The sequence below is a fragment of the Bufo gargarizans genome, chromosome 3 (assembly GCF_014858855.1).
Source record: "Bufo gargarizans isolate SCDJY-AF-19 chromosome 3, ASM1485885v1, whole genome shotgun sequence".
In the NCBI taxonomy this organism is placed as follows: domain Eukaryota; kingdom Metazoa; phylum Chordata; class Amphibia; order Anura; family Bufonidae; genus Bufo; species Bufo gargarizans.
Window position 1 is genome coordinate 303557182 of NC_058082.1, and position 26481 is coordinate 303583662.

The following is a 26481-nucleotide window of genomic DNA, read 5'->3' on the forward strand; positions in this document are numbered from 1 at the left end:
TCTAGAGTGATTTTGGCAACCCAGTGTTACAATCATTTGTGGGGTGACCTACCTATGCTCCAATGTTGCATTTTGTGTTTATATTTGGATTATCAATTTTATATTGGGGACAATTTTTCTTATTAGATAATTATTAAAGGTTACGTTTTATATTGATCATCCTTGAACTTTTTTTTCTATACACCACCACAATGGATTTGAATCAAAATGAACAAGATGTGCTTTAACTGCAGACTGTCAGCTTTAATTTGAGGGTATTTACATCCAAATCAGGTGAACGGTGTAGGAATTACAACAGTTTTCATATGTGCCTCCCACTTGTTAGGGACCAAAAGTAATGGGACAGAATAATAATCATAAATCAAACTTTCACTTTTTAATACTTAGTTGCAAATCCTTTGCAGTCAATTACAGCCTGAAGTCTGGAACGCATAGACATCACCAGTTGCTGGGTTTCATCCCTGGTGATGCTCTGCTAGGCCTCTACTGCAACTGTCTTCAGTTCCTGCTTGTTCTTGAGGCATTGTCCCTTCAGTTTTGTCTTCAGCAAGTGAAATGCATGCTCAATTGGATTCAGGTCAGGTGATTGACTTGGCCATTGCATAACATTCCACTTCTTTCCCTTAAAAAACTCTTTGGTTGCTTTTGCAGTATGCTTTGGGTCATTGTCCCTCTGCACTGTGAAGCGCCGTCCAATGAGTTCTGAAGCATTTGGCTGAATATGAGCAGTTAATATTGCCCCGAAACACTTCAGAATTCATCCTGCTGCTTTTGTCAGCAGTCACATCATCAATAAATACAAGAAAACCAGTTCCATTGGCAGCCATACATGCCCACGCCATGACACTAACACCACCATGCTTCACTGATGAGGTGGTATGCTTAGGATCATGAGCAGTTCCTTTCCTATTCCATACTCTTCTCTTCCCATCACTCTGGTACAAGTTGATCTTGGTCTCATCTGTCCATAGGATGTTGTTCCAGAACTGTGAAGGCTTTTTTAGATGTCGTTTGGCAAACTCTAATCTGGACTTCCTGTTTTTGAGGCTCACCAATTGTTTACATCTTGTTGTGAAACCTCTGTATTCACTCTGGTGAAGTCTTCTCTTGATTGTTGACTTTGACACACATACACCTACCTCCTGGAGAGTGTTCTTGATCTGGCCAACTGTTGTGAAGGGTGTTTTTTTCACCAGGTAAATAATTCTTCGGTCATCCACCACAGTTGTTTTCCGTGGTCTTCCGGGTCTTTTGGTGTTGCTGAGCTTACTGGTGGTCACGCCTAATGTTTTGCTATCTCTCTGATGGGGTTGTTTTGTTTTTTTAAGCCTAATAATGGCTTGCTTCACTGATAGTGACAGCTCTTTGGATCTCATCTTGATAGTTGACAGCAACAGATTCCAAATGCAAATAACTCAGGACCTTTTATCTGCTCATTGTAATTGGGATAATAAGGGAATAACACACACCTGGCCATGGAACAGCTGAGAAGACAATTGTCCCATTACTTTTGGTTCCTTAACAAGTGGGAGGCACATATGCAAACTGTTGTAATTCCTACACCGTTCACCTGATTTAGATGTAAATACCCTCAAATTAAAGCTGACAGTCTGCAGTTAAAGCACATCTTGTTTGTTTCATTTCAAATCCATCGTGGTGGTGTTTAGAGCCAAAAATGTTAGAATTGTGTCGATGTCCCAATATTTATGGACCTGACTGCATATATTGCTTGGAAATTGGAATGCATATTTTTTTTACAGTGGAAGTCAATGGGCGATGTATGTAATGGTATAGGTCAGGGCAATACATTTGTCATGTACAAGTATGTGAGATTTTCCAGGCACGAACAGAGCTTAGCAATTTAAGGCCGAATGCACACGGCCGTTGTTCACGGCCGTGAGCGGTCCGTGGAACCGCGGCCTGGATTCCTGCTGAGAGCAGGAGCGCATGGCGTCATGGGTTGCTATGACGCCGTGCGCCCCCTGCTGCTGCCACAGTACAGTAATACACTGGTATGATCTATACTAGTGTATTACTGTACTGTGGCGGCAGCAGGGAGCGCACGGCGTCATAGCAACCAATGACGCCGTGCGCTCCTGCACTCAGCAGGAAACCAGGCCGCGGTTCCACGGACCGCTCACGGCCGTGAACAACGGCCGTGTGCATTTGGCCTAAAGGTAATGTACCATCTATGTTTTTTTTTAACTTAATAATGCCAGACACACATTCTTATATCTGTTTTTATTTTTGGGATTGTGGATTAGTTTTTATTCTATTTTCTGAACATGAATATGGGGGCTGTCATCTTGCCTGAGCAGCAGCAGCCACATGAATAAAAGGCTTTATAGACATGATGACTCACTGCCCTGTGCAGAGGTCACTGCAAAGGGAGGGGAAGTAGGCCTATCTCATTCATCATGTTCTATGTTTGTTTTAGACGTAGAAAATGGTCTAAATGTAAGCCAGCAAGGAAGCGGTCTTACATTAAGACCAGTGCTGGAAGCGCCAATGTTATGTATAGGCCGGCGCCTCTACATAACAGAGTACACATGTGCTATGCCAGGAGTTAGTAATCCTCTGGAGGGCATGGGCAGGAACAGCAATGTGCGCTCCTTCCCGTACTCACTGTGCTATGGCCCCATTCATAAAATGTCATCTCCGTACACCGCTGAGCTGTGAATGGTGCACTTTAGGGAAGTAAAAATATAAGAAAAAAACTAAATTGATTAATAATTTACATTAGAAATAGTTTTATTAGGGCATTAGGGACATCGTATAATTTTTTTTTTTTTAGAAATGTTTAGTTACTCTTTAAACAGTAGGTTATTTTCTGATAAAAGTTCCCTTTCAGGAGGAGCTGTCACCACTGATATACTGTATATATGTCTGTTTTTTGTAAATAGTTGTATTCCACATGTAATAGAAACTCTGGAACGTGTTTTCTTATGACTCCATGTTGGTCTACGTCTCTGTTGTTCCTAGCAGAAGTTTATAAATTAATTGACAGTATGATACTGTCCATCAAAGCTGGTGGTGGCACTGGCAGACTGTGCAGGAACTTTGGCAAGGGGAATAGTAACACCTAGCTGCAAATTCATCATACATTTATTTTAGGAGTCACAAGAACAGAAGAACATACAGTTATGAGAAAAGATGCTCCAAAAATGTTGTTTCATGGAAAATTCTAGTATTCGCTGAAAGAGACATGTCAGGAGAGATGAAAGGTCCTTAAAAACTGTACAGTGCCTGATGTAAATATAGCTCTAGGCAATAATACAGGTTGTAACACAAATTCAGTACAAAGTGTTGTTACATTTTTACGGAAATGAATTCTGCATGCACAATCTTCTAGGGGAAATATATATATATACATACTGTATATATATATATATATATATATATATATACAGTACAGACCAAAAGTTTGGACACACCTTCTCATTCAAAGAGTTTTCTTTATTTTCATGACTATGAAAATTGTAGATTAACACTGAAGGCATCAAAACTATGAATTAACACATGTGGATTATATACATAACAAAAAAAGTGTGAAACAACTGAAAATATGTCATATTCTAGGTTCTTCAAAGTAGCCACCTTCTGCTTTGATTACTGCTTTGCACACTCTTGGCATTCTCTTGATGAGCTTCAAGAGGTAGTCACCTGAAATGGTTTTCACTTATAAATGGGGTTGGGACCATCAGTTGCGTTGTGGAGAAGTCAGGTGGATACACAGCTGATAGTCCTACTGAATAGACTGTTAGAATTTGCATTATGGCAAGAAAAAAGCAGCTAAGTAAAGAAAAACGAGTGGCCATCATTACTTTAAGAAATGAAGGTCAGTCAGTCCGAAAAATTGGGAAATATTTGAAAGTGTCCCCAAGTGCAGTCACAAAAACCATCAAGCGCTACAAAGAAACTGGCTCACATGCGGACCGCCCCAGGAAAGAAAGACCAAGAGTCACCTCTGCTGCGGAGGATAAGTTCATCCGAGTCACCAGCCTCAGAAATCGCAGGTTAACAGCAGCTCAGATTAAAGACCAGGTCAATGCCACACAGAGTTCTAGCAGCAGACACATCTCTAGAACAACTGTTAAGAAGAGCCTGTGTGAATCAGGCCTTCATGGTAGAATATCTGCTAGGAAACCACTGCTAAGCACAGGCAACAAGCAGAAGAGACTTGTTTGGGCTAAAGAACTCAAGGAATGGACATTAGACCAGTGGAAATCTGTGCTTTGGTCTGATGAGTTCAAATTTGAGATCTTTTGTTCCAACCACCGTGTCTTTGTGCGACGCAGAAAAGGTGAACGGATGGACTCTACATGCCTGGTTCCCACCGTGAAGCATGGAGGAGGAGGTGTGATGGTGTGGGGGTGCTTTGCTGGTGACACTGTTGGGGATTTATTCAAAATTGAAGGCATACTGAACCAGCATGGCTACCACAGCATCTTGCAGCGGCATGCTATTCCATCCGGTTTGCGTTTAGTTGGACCATCATTTACTTTTCAACAGGACAATGACCCCAAACACACCTCCAGGCTGTGTAAGGGATATTTTACCATGAAGGAGAGTGATGGGGTGCTGTGCCAGATGACCTGGCCTCCACAGTCACCGGACCTGAACCCAATCAAGATGGTTTGGGGTGAGCTGGACCGCAGCGTGAAGGCAAAAGGGCCAACAAGTGCTAAGCATCTCTGGGAACTCCTTCAAGACTGTTGGAAGACCATTTCAGGTGACTACCTCTTGAAGCTCATCAAGAGAATGCCAAGAGTGTGCAAAGCAGTAATCAAAGCAAAAGGTGGCTACTTTGAAGAACCTAGAATATGACATATTTTAATTTGTTTCACACTTTTTTGTTAAGTTTCATAGTCATGAAAATAAAGAAAACTCTTTGAATAAGAAGGTGTGTCCAAACTTTTGGTCTGTACTGTATATACTAATTTCTAGTATATAATTGTGAAAACCAGTCTTTGGGGCAAGTGCTAACTTCTATATTATTTATTATAAATTATTTGTTATACAGTAGGTAAAAATTATGTAAAATTACTGAAACAGACATAAAATGGTATTTTAACCTCCACAGGTCTAGACCTTTATTCTTGATGCCAATGCAGTAAATGGAAAAAAAAAATGTTAGTCCATCCAGCCTCCTACCAGTATGAGATCCAGAGAGAGAGCTGAGAAGACGAGCTTGTTCATTGGGGCCATCATGGACCTCAACTACATCATTGAGAGCTGTCTGGAAGAAGGTGAACTGCCCAAAAACCACTGGAAGAGAGGTAGACAAACATCACAATACCAAGCTACAACTGGTCAAAACAAGCTATTTTTTACATGGATTAGTTATGCAATCCCTTGTGCCCTCACCTATCAGCCCTTCAGAAAATAATTCAGTTTAGCGAAAGGACAGTATATATACAGAAGCTAATATATGAATAACCTTATGCATGAAAATGTATGATTGGTGCATGACAATATTATCCCACATTTATGTCTTGTTTTTCACACTGTGTGGTGTGTCTCTGATTTCATTTCAAAACTGAATTGTCTTTTTATAAGAATTGACAACCTTATGTCTACATATTTTACAAATCTGTGAGAATTTGCCTTGTTGACTTTCAAGGGTCACTGAATTTTCATAACAGTTTTGATTTGAGACATATCAAAAGTTTTGACTGATGGGGGTTTGAGTGCTGAGAGCCAGAGGATCCTTAGAATGAGGAGAGAGAAACATTCACCTATCACGCTCTCTCCTCGTTATAGGAGATGGAATCGAGACGGGCTCATAGACTTTCTATTGAGCCCATCTCCTGCAGTGAGGAGAGAGAGTGATATGCATGCACTTCTCTCTACTTGTTCTAGTGATTCATATTTGTTCATAGTTTTTACATTTCTCTAGGACATATCAAAATTTTTATGAAAACTCTGTGACCCTTGAACACCATGGGAAAATACCTGTTAATGAACCATATTTCTCATATAAGAAAACTGTCTCAAATACACATCAATACAAAGACTCCATTTTCTTATATAGGGTAAAATAAGGCAAAGTTTTAGAAAATACACTCAAAATTCAGGGGGAGTGAATCTTTAGGCTAGTTTCTGTAATAGACAACCATTATTTGTTAGATTTGGTGCACCTGTTTATCTAGCAATTTTGTCTAGAAACATGACTCTAGTTTTTTATGCCACCCCCATGCTGAAATAAGTTTGCATCTTTTTTAGACTTTTTAAAAAAAGCTGCATTGATAAATCTGGCACTCTGGGTGTACATCTAAGGGAGGCAATATGGGGGCAAACATGTTTGGCACACACTGATGAGGAAACATAGAGGAGAACAGGCAATAAGTAAAATTTGGGAGTTGAGCAGCACATGCCACATAATAGGCTACAATGGTCTGTGGTTTATATCATCACTTTTACCCTACCCTAAGGGATGAAGTCTTTAAACTGGGCCCAACAATGTGTTAAAATGGCCTTGCTTCTATTATTCATAGAACTCATAAAAGAAAGGACTCCCCAATCACTTACACTGTCAGTAATAGTCTATCTCTAAGAAAAGCCTCTAATTCAATGAAATACATATGCTATACAGAGGGATTGAAGCAATAAAGCCCTTCATGTAAATTAACTAAATTAAATTACACCCATTGTAATTAGTGAGAAATGGTCTTTACTATAAAAACACACAGCAACAAATAGAAAAAAAAAATCTGAAGTCATAGAAATGATCAAGGCGTGCAACACTAATTTGCTTTGAGAGATTAGGAGGAGAGAATGGCATTTTTTAAGACATTTCTTGTTATCATTATCTGAATCCTATTTGCATTTGGTATGTGTGGTGGTGAATGCTGTAGTCTCCAAACACGTGGATGCCGCAGTGTATGACGTCTATTTCATGCATTCTCAAGCTCTTATTGATCACTGCTCCTTGAATAGATTTCTTCAGTTATTTTTATCAGCACTTGAAAAATCAACTAAAGAACAGTTATACAACGTAAGCGCAGTATCATCACTGTTCATAGTGCAAAAATACTGGCAAAATCACCTATGAAATTATATAGTCATACTGTAGAGCTATGTTCACAAGGCAGGTGAAGATGGAGCTTCTAGTCCACCTCACATTGACTTTTTTAAGACCTTATTTGTTATTAAGGGTCAAGCTTTACATGCAACCGAACAAGTTGTATAGGGTTGAGAAGGCACCCACAGACCAACTCTATGGGTGATCTAATGTGCCACTGTATACTACTGATTTTATATGGAGGCCTACAGAATTTTTCTTCTGTTTCCTTGCATATAGATTCGACAGGAAAAACATAATGATATGTTATATCTGGTGTCATTTTTTCTCTCTTATATCACAACATGGCAACTCACAGAATATCTTTGACCACTGTACAGTCTCAGTGTAAAAAGCTCTGCTATGGGCATAAAGCCTTAAAATGAATGTACTTGATTAGGATAGCTAAGTCTATCAAACAGACGATTTTAAAGGGGATATTAACATTTTTATGGTTTCCTATCTGAAGGCAGCATAAACTGTTGACAGATACCCTGAGCAAAACCCCCCGGGTACCTTTCTTGAACTCTGTCTGCTAAAATGTGTACAGAACAACTTGAGTTTGAGTCTAGTATTGGAGTCTTCTCAATACAGTGCACATACTAGGGAGTCCTTATATTCTTGACTAGAACCTCTCATCGTTGCTGATTGTTACTGGAAGAATGATTGAAAGGAAAGAAAGGGGAAAGGGAGAGACAGGAGCTCAGGAATAAGAGGACTGCCTAGAGCGTGATCTGTAGTGAGAAGACTCCAGTGCTCGGCTTGTGTTGGAGCTACTCAATGCTGAATCTAGCAAAAATACTGTACTGGGTCAGAAACATAACCCAGCATTTTGCTCAGGATGCCTGTGGGGGGCGGCCCCCCCCCCCCCCCCCCAGAAATGGCCTATTGGTGACAGATTTCCTTTGAGATTTTTACAACATAGCGATGTTCTTTTATGCCTTATGCATCTATGCAGATGCCAAATAGAAATCCAATATGACAGATGTGATGTATCATACCAACATGCTGCAAATCTATTAATGGAAATTCAGTGTTAAAATTAGGCATAACATTATAAGAAGTGGGCTCACAGAACATAAGTAGGCAGTACTTCAACAGGACTATTTCAAAGGATTGAGACGCAGTGGTATTATTGCTATGCTGTTTTCCACTGACACTTTCCATTTATGTAGGTGGGCACACAGTAGCATATGATGGAATTACACTAATTTTAGATCATTTCAATTCAACTGTTGAAAAGAAGTTCCAACTTAACTAGCTTCTAGATAACTGTTAAAGTGGAAGGGTAGTCATGGTCTATAAGATTATATGTGAGCGACAACCTTAAAATGATGCTCATCTGCTATGTATTTTTCCTATAGGTTGGCTGTCTGTTAGTTTTATGATATCAGAGCATAGTTATGATCTCATTATAAATTTTACTCCCCATCTCATCAGGACCATCTACCATTCTGTCCTTTCTCGCTTTATTCTGCAGCTCTACTTCCTCACAATGACTACTGTATAGGAAAACAAGTCCACCACAAGCTCTCCACAAAGTCAGTGCATGGAGCAGTGATTGCTTTAAATGAAGTATAGAATGGTTGGAAACAATAGAAATATTAATCAATCCTCCTAGGAAATTAAGCAATAATTATAAAGGGGTTTTATCACAGAAGAACCATATGGAACCTCCATGATAACTAGAATAGGAAACCAAAGTTCCCCATTTCTCCTCAACATGGTTGGAATCAAAGTCTACGATGCTGGCTGTCTTTTCAGTCCCATGGGCTTTGAATGTAGCAGCATTCAAACTCCTCCTCACTGCATGTTTATGACAGAAGAAACAGCTGGGACCTCCACGATAACTAGAATAGTGGGCCAAAGTCCCCCATTTCTCCTCACCATGGTTGAAATGAAAGTCTAAGATGCTTGGCTGTCTTTTAAGTCAAATGGACTTTGTATGTAGTAGCATTCAAACTACTCCCCCTGGATTTTTATGACACATATATGATAAATACCAAGATGAATACCAACATGGAGCATCTCAGGAATGGAGAAAAAAGATAATGAGATAATTTGCATTCCAAAATGTCAGAAAATCTCTTACCATAATCCTTTGGAACAACAATGAAATAGGAGCAGCTCTGTCCAGATGTGTAGTTACTGGGGTAATTAGGAGAAAGGATCATTCCATCTTGGCTAACATACTGTCCTCCACAGGGGGCTAAATAATACATGAAGATACAGAACATCATTTATGAATGTGACCACACAATTAGCTGATTTAAGAATGATGGCAAGTGAACATGCTGGAGTCATCCATGTCAACCAATAACCATTCAAAATGTAGTTTTCATACATTTTCTTCAATATGTTTCTCACCTTATAAAAAATGTATCATATTCTATAAATATGTAGTTGGTCACAAATAGGGTCAAATTGGCTTACAAGGATACCAGAGGATTCTCTGTGGGGCAAACTCTACTACAATAATGTCCACTAATGTTTTCAGAGGCTCACTTTAGAGCCAATTACTTACCACTAGGATCTACAGTATTTCCTATTCAAAAATGATCTATGGCTGAGTTCACATCACTGTTGAGCTTTCCGTTCTTGTAATCAGTCAGAACAGAAAAATAAACAAAAAATATGAATCCTGTTTTTTAAGCATCAGTTATGTTCTGTTAGCATCAGTTTACACTTAAAATAACTGATCTGTCTTTTTTGAACATCAGTTATGATCAGTTTGCATCCGAAAGGGCCACTGCCGTCACAGGTCAGTTATTTTCGTATTGAGAAAAGTCCTGCATGCAGCACCTTTTCTCCATTCAAAACTAACTCAAACTGATGCAAACTGATCCTAACTGATGCTCAAAAAAGACAGATCAGTTATTTTAAGGGCAAACTGATGCTAACAGAACATAACTGATGCTTAAAATACAAGATCCATATTTTATGTTTATTTTTCTGTTTTTCTGATGGATCACAAGAACGGAAAGCTAAACGGTGATGTGAACACAGCCTAATTTCATGTACAATGATAAGAACAAAATTTACAACAAAATTATATTCTTTATAGATGGACTATCAGAATCAGATCCTAAATATAGTTTATTTCGAACATCTTTTTTGGGGGGGGACTCAAGCCACTTAAATCACCATGTAATCTAAGTAATGAGAATAATAAATGAAGTACTTTTGAATGCTCTTGTACATAGCAGACCAGTGAGCATGAGCCAATACAGTGACAATTGAAGTGTCTATGGCTCCATTTTTTTGCCTCTGCAATCAAAGTATAGTGGAGATATTCTCCACTGAAAGCAATGCTTCAACAGAGTATGCTACTTTTCTCTCTCAGATTCTTTATGAATCCAAAATAAAATCTGGTAAAGTGGTTGTCCAGCCCTTACTAAGTGATGTTTATCCTCAGGATAGGCCATCACTAGCCTTGTTGAGCCCTAAGGGTGACGTTTAAGAGCCTCACAAGACGAATCTAATTCCTATACTTGAAACTACTCAAGAATTTACAGTAACTCAACAACCCAAAAGAAAATATCATGCTTCTCTGATTTTAAAAATGTCAGTTCTTTGAAGAAAAATAAATATTTACAATACATTACAATTTTTTTTCCAACCGAGGACAGAAAAGAAATCTCTCTATACCTGAGGACAGCATATTAACATTTAACATTCAGTTATATAATTATGGGAGCACACTCGTATGAATGATTCATGCATTTGGTTAACACCAATGTTTTAGTTTTAAAAGATGTTTTTTTTTTCAATGAATGTATTTGTAGATTACTGACAGGTTCTAAAAGGATAAAATAAGTCCATTCTCCAGAATTACCAGACATTGTGAAGGAGAACATTAATGTTTAGCCTTTTACTCACATAAATTTATATATGATGTATGACAATATTATGACTTATTGATATTATAAATTATCAGGAAAATCAGTACAATAACATAAAGATTATTGATTACCTATACATGTAGGACGTGGGAAATTCCAGACTGGCTTTCCATCTCCTCCCATCACACAGGTTAGAGTAGATGCTCCATCAACCTCATAACCACTATCACAATAGTAAGTTACAGTGGAACCAAGTTTTAAGTCACTCCCAACACGGGTACCATTTTTTATTACTCCTGGGTCAAAACAGGACTCTCTTGGGTTTTCTGGAAGATAAGGACTCAGGTTTTTAGGAATATGCACAGTAGATAATCCGGGACATTTTGATGTGGTTTTCTTCTTCAGCAATCAATTTAAGTATGTTCTTTTTAGAGCATACTGAGATGGTAAAGTGAGTTACTGATTGAGAAATTACCCACAAATAATTCCCCTATGTAACAAAAAAACAAACAAACAAAAAATACATTTTGGATTTCCAGCTCTGAAGAAACATTGACATTGAGAACGCATGGTAAGCAGGTAGGCCGTCAGGTCTAATATTATTTTAAAAAGTTATATTTAAATGCAATGATCTCCCTCACAGACATCCACTCTGTAGAGCTAAGAATTTAAACATTCAACAGATGTCTCCAGGACTTATCATTTGGGATCGTGTAATGGCATGCATCTTAAGCTGACAGAAGTCACAGCGCTGACCTGATATGTGACTTCTTAGTGACATCAGGAAAACGATGAGAGAAACCGCAATGCAGAGAGATTCAATATTCATGGCTCTGCATACACTATAGAATGTTATCGCTAAACTGCTCAAATCATTAAGCATCATTAATAGCCGATAATATTGATTGTACATGAAATAAACTTTATGTCTCAAAAGCTCTGTACTTGCGCACTTGCACAATGCAGCTCATGTGGAGACAGCCATAAAGCATGGCAAGAATCAAGTCTTTCACTGAAGTGTGACAGACCTTTGAACACACACAATAGACCAGCCCTGACAGTGCGAAATCCTCATTGAATTACTCTATCTCACATTTATTTTTCTTCCCATGTTACTCGGTTTATGTGCAGATTTTATACTCAACACTAATACTTTATCATTTCTTAGCCGGAATTTTTTAAGAAAAGTTCAAAATTGTATTCAGGACCAGCTTGGTTGGGCACTATGACTGGCACCCCTGTAAGGGTCCATTCACATGTCGGCAAATGGGGCCACATCCGTTCCACAATATTGGGAACGGGTGCGAACCCATTCATTCTCAATGGGGCAGAATGGGATGCAGAGAACTTCGGGGCTGCGGCTCCGCAAAAAATTAGAACATGTCCTATTCTTGTCCGGACAAGAATAGGCAGTTCTATGGGGGGTGCCGGCCGGGTGTATTGCGGATCCGCAATACACCACGGACGTGTGACTGGATCCTAAAGGCAAGAGGTCAGATTAATGCACAGGCATTATGGCTGTCATTGGAACTATCCTATGGGCACTAAAAAGATTGTTATGCTATATAGTCACTGATATAGATGGTTCTATTATGTGGCCAAAGTATAATACTACCATGTGGGCAGTGTATGAATTCATTATTTTTGGAGTATATTATTTGCACTGTATGACAGTGGAATTTAGACACATATAAACGTATTGTGTAGGCAATGTATGGTGGCATTAATTTGACGTGACATACTATAATCAGGGCATCCTATTATTTGGGGACAGTATGGGAGTATTTAATGGGTGCTGGATGGTAGTAATATTGGCAATTTTAGGTTTAACATGTACAAGCTGTTTTGTGTGTACTACCCTAATACACATCCCCCTATTGTGTTCCACAAGCTGTTTTGTTTGGGAACTGTACTACTACATGAGCACTGGAATTACAGGTTAAATTATTTATGTTAGATCATATTTTGGGGAGTATTCCCAAACTGAGAGGCTAAACTTGAACATACACGGCAGCCATTCAATAGTTGTTGGCCAAACAATTGTTGGGCCAACAGCTATCTATGCCAAATCCCCCACAACCCCTTCATATACATGCATATATGGGGGCTTGAAGGTCAGTTGAACCTACCAACATTTATTCAGCATTTCCCAGAGGAAGATACATGCCTGATCCTTTGTTCTCAAGAGAGATAAGCTATCAAAAGATGTGTCTGGGATCGGCCTTTTCCCCATCAAAAACACATAAACACTTGACTGAACCAAGTACACATGTGTATGGGGTGTTTGTTAGGAATTTCTGTTGTTCAGATGAACATGGCAGGCAGATATTGAAAGCGTATGGTTAGTTTGTTTAAGACACAAGGCACTTTGTATCTGTGGACACTTGAAATGTAAATCTCATGCTGATTATTGGAAAAATAGTTCACACCCATAACATGCTCTTAAAAAAATAGTGTGTGTTTATGCATTGAACTACAGACTTTCAGAGGGCAAACTAACTGTTCTAAGGAACAATTGAGTTGACTGGCCTTAAATGGTAGATTGTCACTACTTATATGATTACAGTATGTAATAGCAAAATAACATAATAAACCTCTACCCTCTATTATAATCTAAAGTATTCTGGGGTATGAAATATATATTTTTTCTGCATAACAAAGTTTTTCTGGATAGGTCATCAGTATCTGATCGATCGTGGCCCCACACCGGGACCCCCAATGATCAGCTGTTTGAGAAGGCAGTGGTGCTCCTGTGAGCACTGCAGCCTTCTCGCAGCTTACCAAGCACATCACAATACATATTATAGTGGCTGTGCTTGGTATCGAAGCTAAGCCCCATTCACTTCTATGTGGCTGAGCTGCACCCAGGCCACGGACCGTTGAATGTTTTGTCAAATAGCCTAAGGAAAGCTGCAAGAAGACCACAGTACTCCTGTGAGCACCGCTGCCTTTTCAAATAGATGATTGGTATGAATCCCAGCTGTCGGACCCCCACCGATCAGGTCATCAATATTAAAATCTCAGAAAGCCCCTTTAATGTTATGCCCCTTTGAAATTACCCTGTCTAAAGTACTAACTGTTACTAAACTGCTTCATGCGCAGTTACCAAATATATTTCAAACCTGATTTATCATACCTTCACTCCAGAATTAAAGTGGCCCCATGTTGTAGGGCCGTCCCAGCAGAACCATATACCCCAGTGCAGCACAATATATTTCCCCAAAAGCTGTCCCTATGTAGCGATCATCAGGAGATACCATTTTCTGTCTTAACTTCCAGTTGCCTCTGATTAAGTTGTGGTGCAGGGGGCTAATGATTTGAGATGAGGGGCAGTTGAATTCAGGAGTGCATGTGTGGTCACTGGCCGGGTACATGAATACCTGATTCTCACAGTCTTAAGTACTGCTGAGAACTCATTTATTATGTACCTGGCCAGTGGCAAAGAGGAGGGTTTGGGTAGCTCCCTGGGCATTGGCCCATGGGGAAATTTCCCTTTAAGGTCTATGGCCAATCTCCCACTGTTTGGGACTTTTCCATACAATAGACTCTTAGAAGGTCTTTACTTTTCTTTTGAGAAACTGGAAATGTATCATGGAATGATTGCAATGCAATTTCTTATTAGCTTGGCCAAACTACCTCCAAACAGGAGATCCACTTTATATAGAGTATGCTTTTGTTTTCTTGTGTTCTATATTCTTTTTAAAGCCAAAACTTAATATGATGTGATTTTTATTCCTAGCAAGCACAATAAATAATTCATGTGGTGACCTCTTTCTGGTGCACACACTTTGGAATAGTTGTCATTACAGTGTGCCCTTTGCCGAATTGAAGTCCACTCCTTTCAATTAAATCAATAACTGGAATTGGGACATGGAATTTGAATTTTACAACCAAAATGAAACACTCATGATATCAGTTTAACAGGGATAAAAGTCATAAGGTGAAATACTGAACATGATATTAACCTTTCTGGGCTGATTATAATAAATGTTATGAAACAAAAAGTAACCTAACTTCATCTCAAGTGGAATTAATTGAACAAAATGCTTAATGGGCTTTTTATGGGCTTTTCCATGTCATTTATCATTGATTTGTTACATGAATATTTTCTCTTAGTTTTAAATCAGTAAATGAATTGAGATTTGATGGGATGTCAGACTGTAGTGATGGAGCATGTCTAAATTGTGTACCATGCTGGTGACAGGGATGTCCGCACTACTGGCTCTGTACACCGAGAAGAGCTATGCTGTGCGAAACTCTTCTTACTATGACTCCTTATATGCAATGCATATCTATAAAGGTTAGCATTCAAAATCTCAATTCACACTATGCTATGTCCCTTTTACAGAAAAAAGTGCAACATACCTATTGGTTCAATTCTTTCTGGTTTTCATTGCTCTTGATGGGAAGACTACTGGAGTCTGTGGTGTTAGGTTTTACTACAAATGGGATATGTTAGGGTTTATTAGGCTTCTGTTATATTCTGTTAAAAACGTATCCATCATGGATCTATCAGAAATGAAATGCTTGGTGCGAGTGCGAGCATAAGAGCCTAACCTATACATAATGAAAAGAGTAGGGTAATGCGGAAAATCTGGAACTGTGCTGGTCATGGATTTTGTGTATTCATGCTGAGTTATATGAAAAATGCTAAATGCTAAAAAAATATGAACATTGAAGGACCATGTGATCCCAGTGACTACTAGGGTCATTTATTAAGACTGGCATTGTAGACGCCGGTCTTAATACCACTTGCGCTGGTGCATGATGCGCCTAAGTTATGTAGAGGCACTGGCCTCTACATAACTTCAGCATATTCACCGCCCGCCTAAATCTACGCCAGCTCCCTTGTTGGCGTGGATTTAGATAATTTTCTGCACCTAAAAAGGGCATGCCTTGCCTTCTTTCCCTGCCCATGCCATGCCCCCTTTTTTAGGCCTGGCATGAGCGTGGAAAAGTTGCGAATTCGGCCACAAATCTCCTTTGAAGGGGTTGTCTCACTTCAGCAAATGTCATTTATCATGTAGAGAAAGTTAATACAAGCCACTTACTAATGTATTGTGATTGTCAATATTGCCTCATTTGCGGGCTGGATTCATTTTTCCATCACCTTATACACTGCTCGTTTCCATGGTTACAGACCACTCTGCAATCCATCAGCAGTGATCGTGCTTGCACAATATAGAAAATAGCACCAGCCTATGTGCGCTCCCATGGTCCCGACCACCAGAGAGGCTGAAACTTTTTGCTATAGTGTGCAAGCATGACCACCACTGCTGGATTGCACCGTGGTCTGTAACCATGGAAACAAGCAATGTATCGTGTGATGGAAAAATCAATCCAGCCAGCAAAGGAAGCAATATGGATAATAACTTTCTTTACATGATAAATTACATTTTCTGAAGTAAGACTATCTCCTTAATTAAAAACTGACCAAATAAATGGCATAGAAAAGTTTCAATTTGCAACATCTGATCTTTGGTGCTGATGGATCATTGTCTGGTAGTAAATTTCTACTAATAGGGTGTATACCTCTGCTTTTTCAGCAGACTAAGCAGTCACACGAACGTGTGAATCCCGTGCCCGTGCTGTGGACTGCAAATTGCGATCCGCAATGCATGGGCACTGTCCGTGGGAAAGGCGCATGTGGATCACAGACCCATGCACTTGAATTCTTCCGTTCCGCAAAAAGATAGACCAAGTTCTATCTTTTTGAGGTGCGGAAGCACGAAACGGAACACCAGAAAGCACTCCGTAGTGTTCCGTTCCGTTCTTCCGTTTGGCATCTCCAGATTTGCAGACCCATTGAAATGAATGGTTTCACATCCGTGATGCGGAACGACCACGGAACGGTGTGGTGTATTGCGGATCTGCAAATGCGGTCCGCAATACGGCAATGGACATCAAACGTTCGTGTGAACGAGCCCTAATGCTCACCCTCAAACAACAAGGGTTTCTCAGGAATGTCTCCACCAGATTGCAGCACTTTCTTGGCCTGTCCGGTAGCCAGATTTATCATGAATTGAGCATTTAAGAGACCAGCTGGGATAACAGCTTCAACAGCCTACGATTGTGCATGACCTACAGGCCCAGCTGCAACATCTATGTGCTGCAGAATACCGTACAGAACCTTTATGCCTCCATATCCAACTGTAGCTCATCTTGTATCCAGCTTTTTTACAGCTTTCTCCAATAAACATATCCTTTCACTCTGATATTGTAATCACTTACATATATCACCATTACATTCACACATAGAAATTTTCATTCCATTCCGACAACTCCTTCTTGGTGCATTTTTTGTCAATGAGTGTATATTATAGATTCTTACTGTTCTACTAAATGTTGCTTTATATCATTATTTTTTAGGAGAGTTAATGGTTTCATGAAATGAAGAATTTGCAAGAGTGTTTCCCTAGTGCATTCTAACTATAGTGCTATAATTCCAACTATGACAAAGAAATGTCTCTCTACATGAAAAGCATTGCTAATGGGAACACATAGTGAAACAAAATATGTACCGTAATTGTGTGCTATACCTGATTACTAGATCTATTCATTTATGCATCTGTTTTTTATTGTTCTTGAGGATGTGGTTGTTTTGTTTATGTATGTTTGCTGAATTTAATTTGAGTACAACTTGCATGCAATTAGAATTATTGATTGATCTTGGCCATACACAGATGCCCACAGTCAACATAACACAACAACATTTCTAGGTTGTTCATTATTGCAAAAAAATAAAAATCATGACAAAAAAAAACCAAAACATGGCTGCCAGAAATTGCACATAAGAATCCAGATTACACACTGATTACAATGAAGTCTTTTGGGGGATATAAATGAAGCAGGCAGTTACCCTTAAAGGCAATGGATAAAAATCAGGTGAAAACAAACATTGGAGGGGAAGGGGGAATTTATCAATTCCCATGCTCCAGAATTCTGGCTACAAAATCCACAAAAAACAAACAAAAAACTTTTGAAACGTTTTTCTTTGATTACTTAAGCAACATTCTATTGATATTTTGCAATTTTACACCAATCACTCCAGTTTTGGGTGGTAAGGTGAACATGGTCAGCCTGTCAAGGAGATTTATCAATTGCAACTTTTAAAATAGTACAAAAAATTGTCATAATCTTAAAAGAGAGCTAGTGGTCAGGTTGGTTCCTTGCAGCGAAGTCCAGATCTCTGTACAGGGTTTAAAGGGTAACAGTAACAGTAAGCTCAGGCCATAAACCCCGCTGACCCATCCCCAGTGGGCTTTTCAGAACTTTTCCAAGAATTCTACCAGCAAAGTGCAAGTTAAGAACAGATATTGTCCTATTTATATGATGTATCTACCTGTCTGGACTACTGCCATAGAGGTAATACAACCACTGTTCCTACTCCACATGTTACACTGATAGGAAAATTTAGTCCCTGGTTATAGATATGGCCTTGCATTTCACGGCGAACTTTGCTAGTTTGCGATTCGCAGAACATGCGAACATATGGAGATATTCGAATGCGCCTTATTTTTTTGGCACAGTGCCGAACTTTGACCCATGACACATCCATCAGGTGGGACAGGACAGCCAATTAAGACGTTTCAGCACATGGACACACCCCAAACCCTATAACAGAACCCGATCTGGCAGCCATTTTACATTATGTCTTTTGCTAGTGTAGGGAGAGGTTGCAAGGACAGTTAGGGACAACAAACGCTAGCTAATAGGGCCGAAAAGTCCTTTCAACGACTGGTATTGGTGTGCTATCGATAGGTATGATATAGAGGTGTGTGATATACTTATAATATACTTTCTGACATAGAAATTATATTATAGTGTATTTGTATTGTGCAGCAGTTGTGTGCGATTCTGCTGCAATACCGCAGCTACTGTAGATAAAGGGAAAAAACTCTATTGGAGTAACTAATTGCAACGGGTGTGATATACCTGTTGCCCCAATTTAAACTGGTTGAGGGCTGTGATATACCTTCTTCCACAAAATCCTGATTGAGGGGTGCTATATACCTGTTTCTGCCAAATCCTGATTGAGGGGTGCCATATACCTTCTTCCATAAAATACTGATTGAGGGGTGCTATATACCTGTTTCCTCCAAATACTGATTGAGGGGTGCTATAAACCTGTTTCTGACAAATATTGATTGAGGGGAACTATTTACCAATTTCCGTCAAATACTGATTGAGGGGTGCTATATACCTGTTTCCACAAAATACTGATTGAGGGGTGCAATACACCTGCTTCCACAAAATACTGATTGAGGGGAGCCATATACCTGTTTCCGCCAAATACTGATTGAGGGGTGCCATATACCTGTTTCCTCAAAATATTGATTGAGGGGTGCTATATACCTGTTTCCTCCAAATACTGATTGAGAGGTGCTATATACCTGTTTCCACAAAATACTAATTGAGGGGTGCCATATACCTGTTTCCGCCAAATACTGATTGAGGGGTGCCATATACCTGTTTCCTCAAAATATTGATTGAGGGGTGCTATATATCTGTTTCTGCCAAATACTGATTGAGGGGTGCCATATACCTGTTTCCTCCAAATACTGATTGAGGGGTGCTATTTACCTGTTTCTGCCAAATACTGATTGAGGGGTGCCCTATACCTTCTTCAACTAAATACTGATTGAGGGGTGCTATTGCTATATACCTTCTCCCACCAAATACTGATTGAGGGATGCAATACATAATTTTTTGCAAATACTGATTAAGGGGTGTCATATACCTTCTTCCACTAAATACTGATTGAGGGGTGCTATTGCTATATACCTTCTTCTACCAAATACTGATTGAGGGGTGCAATACACCTACTTCCACAAAATACTGATTGAAGGGTGCCATATTCCTGTTTCCAACAAATACTGATTGAGGGGTGCTATATACAGTGGGATGCGAAAGTTTGGGCAACCTTGTCAATCGTCATGATTTTCCTGTATAAATCGTTGGTTGTTATGATAAAAAATGTCAGTTAAATATATCATATAGGAGACACACACAGTGATATTTGAGAATTGAAATGAAGTTTATTGGATTTACAGAAAGTGTGATATAATTGTTTAAACACAATTATAAACTCAGTTTAAACTCAGATCGGCCCAAGGAGGGTGGCCCCCTCTGTTGCTGCCTACTGTGAGATCTCTAATGTCAGTGGTGGTGAAGGTGACTATAATGACGTCTCGATGGATGTCATTTGTGTGCCCATAAGAGATGAAGAGGAGGGGAGTTCAGAGGGAGAGATGGAGCAGCAGATAGGGAGGAGAAGGAGGAGACGCAGGCAGAATTCGCAGTGCACAGGAGGCAAAAAGCAGACTGCAAATATATCTGGAGCAAGCCATCCACAATGCACGGACAAATCTTGCACTCCCATGACTCCGTACACGGCTCTGCAGTGTGGGCTCTTTTTAACATGTCAGCTGCTGATCATAATTTTGCCATCTGCAGCCTGTGCTGTCAACACATAAGTCGCGGTAAGCCCAACACTCACCTAGGGACGACCGCCTTAAGAAGGCACCTGGCCTCTCATCACCAAGCACAGTGGGAGCAACACCATCAGAACCCACAAAGCCACACTCCCGGCACTCCACGTCCTGCCTCTTCTCCTTCTCCTCTCCCCTCCCATTTGTCCTCTACTCCGCCTTCCACCGTGCCGTTGTTGCATTTATCTGGCACAAGGCAAGCTTCCATGGGCCAAATGTTTGAGCGTAAAAAAATTATGACGCCGGATAATCCTCTTGCCCAACGGCTGACCGCTGTCTTTTTGGAACTGCTAGCCCGCCAACTACTGCCATATAAATTGGTGGTCTCGGAGGCCTTTAGTAAATTTATCCAAATCAAACGGAGAGAATCCCACAGCACAAAGAACCAGACTTTGGTGACGACACAAACTTGATTTAATGGTTTAGCAGATAGTACAACGCGTTTTGGGGCAAAATACACCCCTTCATCAGGTACAGACTGCTCATACCTATTTGGAAAATTTGTGGCCATTACCACACCGCAATGGAAGGTCCCCGGAAGGAAATATTTCTCCCAGAAGGGCATCCCTGAACTATATGGCCACGTTCAGCGGCAATTTAATATATCTCTGGCACACAGTGTCGGTGCCAATATACATTTGACCACAGACACGTGGTCTAGCAAAATTTTACTGCCCACTGGGTAAACCTTCTGATGGCCGTCAAGCCATGGTTCGCCTTGCTGACGTTCAGTGGCGACACCACTTGCCCATCTGATTTGTGACTACCCAACACGCTTGAACTCCACATTGTATATGCTTGATAGGCTACTCCAGCAGAAACATGCCGTTAACGACTACCAGTATGAACTCTGCAGCAGGTTAGGTTCTGGGGAGCTTGGTTTCTTTTCACCGCGCCAATGGCTGCTCATGCACGACGCATGCAGACTTCTGCGGCCATTTGATGAGATCACCAAACTGGTCAGTCGCTGCCAGGGCGCCATCAGTGACATCGTACCTTATGTCTTCTTTCTGGAGTGTGCATTGCGTCGTGTCTTTGATCAAGCTGTCGAGGAGCAGGAGCCGGAAGATGAGGAAGTCTCTGACCTGAATTAAGCTTGAACTCAGCCTGCCCTGATCTTGGAACTGCTATTTGTTCTACGCAAGTACTCAGCCTGCCTTGACTGTGTTTAGTCTATGCTTTTGCCTGTGTCTCATAGGTGTCTCTAGCCCCGTGGGTCAGCAGCCAACTATGCCAGGACTATTCCAGGAGGTAGTGGCCTGTTTGGTTTCCTGCAGCAAAGTCCAGATCCCAGTAAAGGGGTTAAAGGGTGAATAACAGCGAACCACCAGGACAATGCCCTTAGGTTTAGCCCAAAGCCAAACTGGTTAGTTTGCACATTGAGTCTACACCCATTGTCTGTGACACCTTTCATGTTAATCCTTTAGTGCCACAGCAGCCAGCGGCACTTTCCCAGTGGCATCTGATCTGACAATGGTTGGGATGGGTGGCCCACTGTTAGATGAGATGTTGCTGCAAATTCATACTGCACATCACCACCAGACAGCCCTAGCTGCCCACTCAGTAGGTACATATGTGGTCAGCTCTGCAATAATGTTAGGCCTTTAGCCTGACCCATACTGAAGATCTTTTTCATACTGATGCTGCTAATGATGTTTACACAAGTGTCTATGGGTGGAAATATTATGGAAGGGTGAATAGACACTTATTGGAGAGTGGTATTTCTTTGGAAACAGGTCAGAGCATGATTTACTGTATTCTGTTTACAGCTGACTGCTCAGTTTTATTATTTAAATAAGTGCTTCCTAATATAAAGGCAGAAAATGTTCAAACACTGTAGTAACTACTAGGCGATGTGAGTTTTGTCCCTCAAAAATGGCCTGAAGCACATAGTACTGTATCGGTCTCATATAGTGTCATCATAAACCAGAGAAAGCATATAACAAAGCAAACCCAAAGTACAGAGCAATTTGAAATTAAAGGGCTATAATTACAGTACTTTAGGTTCACACAATGAGGGGAATATATCAATGGCTTTACACAAAAAAAAGATGGTAAAATGTTGCAAATTTTAGCACACCCTCGTTGTACACCAAAATTTGCAACTCTTTTCACACCACTCTGATCACTTTTACTGAAAATGGGCAATACTTAGCAGGAAGGGCCATGGCCATGCACAGCTTGACACATTTTGTTATAGTTTAGGCTGTAAATAGGTGTAAATTATAATTGTGTCAGCCCATAGCTGGCTTAGCTTTACATTTAGTTGCATGGACTTCTGAAAGAGACTTATTAAGAGTTGTGCGCCTTCCTAAATTCAATCACTTAACTCCAGTGGGGTTTTAAGTAACAATGTCATGGAAAACACCAGCTTTAGCATAATCTGGTTCATGATGTTTTGTAGATACTTTTGCAGTGTGGCTTTCAGTTAAGTGTGTAGGGGATTTGGGAGCGATTGCTAATTGCATATGGATCTTAACTATATGAACTTTAGTGTCTAGGGAAGCATGAACTCTAAATACGGCCCTGACTGAGGCCAGTGATAAGTAAAATATGGTACTACATGGCAATAAGGATGAGCAAACTTTTTTTTGGGGGGGGTGGGGGGGGGCGGTCAATAATTAAGCAGTATCTATATCTATCTGTCTATCTATCTATCTATCTATCTATCTATCTATCTATCTATCTGACTACTGAAGCAATACCCATGGTATGGCAGCAATCTACCTGTGTGTATTAAGTTGAAATTGAGCATCAAGTCTCAATTGTCCGTTTACGTATTTTCCATTTCCACATGGTCGCAATGTAATTTTTTTTTAGGGGGATTTAAATTTAATTAAGCAGCATATATATGTGATTACTGCAGCAATACCCATGGTGTGGCAGCAATCTACCTCTGTGTGTTAAGTTGAAATTGAGCATCATGCCTCAATCATCCATTTATTCAGTTTGCAGATGGTCGCATAATTTTTTTTTGGGGAGGTAAGTGTCAATTTAATTAATCAGCATATGCACAGGATTACTTTAGCAATACCCACTGTGTGGCAGCAATCTACCCGTGTGTGTTAAGTTGAAATTGACCGTCAAGCCTTAATCGTCCATTCATTTAATTTCAGTTTCCATGCGGCCGCAATAAAAAATGTTTTGGGTGGAGTCTTTCAATTTAATTAAGCAGCATATATATGTGATTACTGCAGCAATACCCATGGTGTGGCAGCAATCTACCTGTGTGTTAAGTTGAAACTGAGTGTCACGCCTCAGTATTTTCAGTTTCCACATCGTCGGAATTAACATTTTTGGGGGATTGTTAAATGTATTTAAACCAGCATATATAAGCAATTGCAACAAGACACAAGGTATAGTAGCAATCTACCGGTGTGTATTAATGAGAAATTGAGCCTCAAGCCTCAATCATCCATTTATGTATATTCAGTTTCCACATAGTCACAATTTTAATTTTGTGACTTGTTCAATTTAATTAAACCAGCATATAGGTGATCAACACCAATACACAGGCCAGCACACAAAAGTATCTAGGCCTAGATCAGTTTACCTATATTCAGACAATTTTAATACATTTACATTTTTTTGGGTGGGAGAAGGGGGAGTCATTGATTACATCCAAACTAGCAGCATATACACGTGATTACTTACCAATACACAGGGTAATGCACATTATCTGAGAGGCATAAAAATATCCAGGCTACAGAAGGGTTCCAAATGAAAGGCAGCAGTAGTAGCACCAACTATCCAGCCAGAAGTAGTAGTAGTATTAGTAAGCTGCAGTTGTCCCTGCTGGGTTCGGAAATATACAATATAGTTATGGAGAAAGAGGCTAAGATTGTGGATTAGATAGATCAGTCCTCCTCTCAGTCACAACAGGATGATGTAAAGGTGACCTCAGAGTTCGACACTGTGATGTGGAGCTAAGGGTCACAGCGTTCCTCTTGCCCCTCCTCTTTGCAGTGCCAAAAAAGGCTTTCAGTGGAGTCCTCCCAGTGTTCACTGCCCCTTCCTAGAGGGTAGCCTTTTTTTTCCCCTAAGAAGTGGCAAGAAACCCCACCACACCCTACGGCAGATAGTCAAGAGAGTCTCCCTGTTGATGGCTTGTATGAGAGGCCTCACCCTTTGGCCTGCCCTGAGCAGCAGGTTGGGGAAGAGACTAGTGACTCCATGCATATGTGTGTCGATGGTGGCAACAGTGGCACGTGTAGTTATGGATTTTTTGATGGGGGCATAGCTATCAATAAAGAAGGGCGGTCGCAGCAGCATTAAAGAGCAGAGGCCATGTACCTTCCAAGGAACAGCCAGAGCCACATCTGCTTCGGGATTTGGCGATGCCGCTGATGCTGTGGCTGGGTTAGGCCTAAAACGTGTCAGAGCTAAGCCCAGTGAATGCATGGAGCTTTTTATCCACAAGGTGTGCACACAAAACCACAGAGGTGTGCAAGATTTGCAGGATTCAAATTACAATTATAGGTACCAGAGATCTATTGCATCACATTAGGCGGCATCACCAGATCCTTTTGGCAAATACAATTGGCTAACATTCCCAATCAGCACAACTCTGTCTTTCTTCTCTTGGTCTTCTTTGTGGTAGCCAACCCACATTCCCAAGCAGTACAGTATCTTTGTCATCATCATCACCTTCTCCTGCTAAGACGTATCCTTGTCCTCAGCTCCATAGTGAGACATCTATAATTGAACGTTTGACCACAATAAAACTTTTCTCCACCAGCAATTAGCTTGTCTTGCTATTAGACCCTTGCTACAAAGGCAAAATGGGGGAATGCTTTCCTTTGTCAGAAAGGGAGGACAGATTATATGTTACTATCAAGAAACACTGTGTACGCAGCTTGCCTTAGTTTATAGCGAGCAGAAGCCTGCCACCATCGTGTCTGAAAGGGAGGCCACCATCTGCCCCCTGCAGAGTCACCCCCACCACAAGCAACAGAAACCGCAGCAGCAGTACCAGCCGCCATTTCAGTCTCCTCATCATGATGGGGCAGTTTTTCCATGTGTAGTACCAGGCAGAGGCCAGACAGCAAGCCAATAGCCTCCGCCTTAATGCCCACGTTCAGTCCTACTTAAACTATGGAGAGGAGAAGTTTGTTCAGGAGCAGCAACACAAACGGCTTGTAAAGAGCAGCAAAATGGTGAACACGCAACAGCTGGGCAGGGGATCGCAGATCCAAAGCGGTCCAATGGCATGTAAAAAGAAATGGAGGGCCACAGCAGCGTATCGCCAATAATCTTCTTTATTCAGGATCACACCTCACAACAAGGCATACAAAATGTTTTGCGGCAACGTTTCGGCTAGAGATAGCCTTTGTCAACTTAAACTATGGTCAGTCTCTGTCGCCTACCCAGTTCCCTGACTGCATGGATTTCTGGGCAGGAAGACTGGAGAAGTGGCCCAAAATGGAACATCACACTCTATCTCAAAGAGGGTTTTCAGCGCTGTCACGGGCATGGTGACATCCCTAAAAAGATCAAGTTGTACTCCGCCAGTGTCCAAAAGATCAATTTTGGCTAAATGAACCAATCTTGGATTCAGGAGGATTTTCACACTCCGAAGACTGATTCCGATGTATAGACCTCGCCTTGCTGGCGGTGCCCTATTTTGAAACTGTTGCTTGTCTGTCTGCCTAGTATCACATTCTGTACAGCTGCTGCATAAGTTTACGTGTATTCAGTCCCCACACGGTTGAAATGTAAAATGTTTTTTGGGGGAGGGGGTTTACATGGTGGAAATTTAAAGAAGTCAGTTTACAGATAGTGATGATGAAGAGCCACAAAGAAATGACCAAAGACATCTAGGGTGTCTGCTATCAAGATGTCCTGGCCTCCTATCTTAGACCTCATGCACACGACCGTTCCATTTTTTGCGGACAAACCGCGGATCCACAAAAAACTGAAGCCGCCCGTGTGCCTTCCGCAACCTGGCATCCGTTTTTTGTGGATCCATTGTAATAATGCATATCCTTGTCCCCAAAACAGACAAGAATAAGACTACGTTTTTTTTTTATTTGTTTTGCGGGGCTACGGAACGGACATACAGATGTGGATAGCACACTGTGTGCTG

At 40.6% G+C, this 26481-nt stretch overlaps 1 protein-coding gene across 1 annotated transcript in view; it reads right to left on the reverse strand.

The window, feature by feature from the left end:
- CSMD2 (CUB and Sushi multiple domains 2) overlaps positions 1–26481 on the reverse strand; it is a 1088526-nt gene that overhangs the window by 125588 nt on the left and 936457 nt on the right. The window contains exons 30-32 of the mRNA XM_044285154.1: positions 11037–11231; positions 9156–9272; positions 5155–5268 (exon numbers count right to left, since the gene is read on the reverse strand). Coding sequence (XP_044141089.1) covers positions 5155–5268; positions 9156–9272; positions 11037–11231 — 426 coding nt within the window. The remainder of the gene's footprint in view (positions 1–5154; positions 5269–9155; positions 9273–11036; positions 11232–26481) is intronic.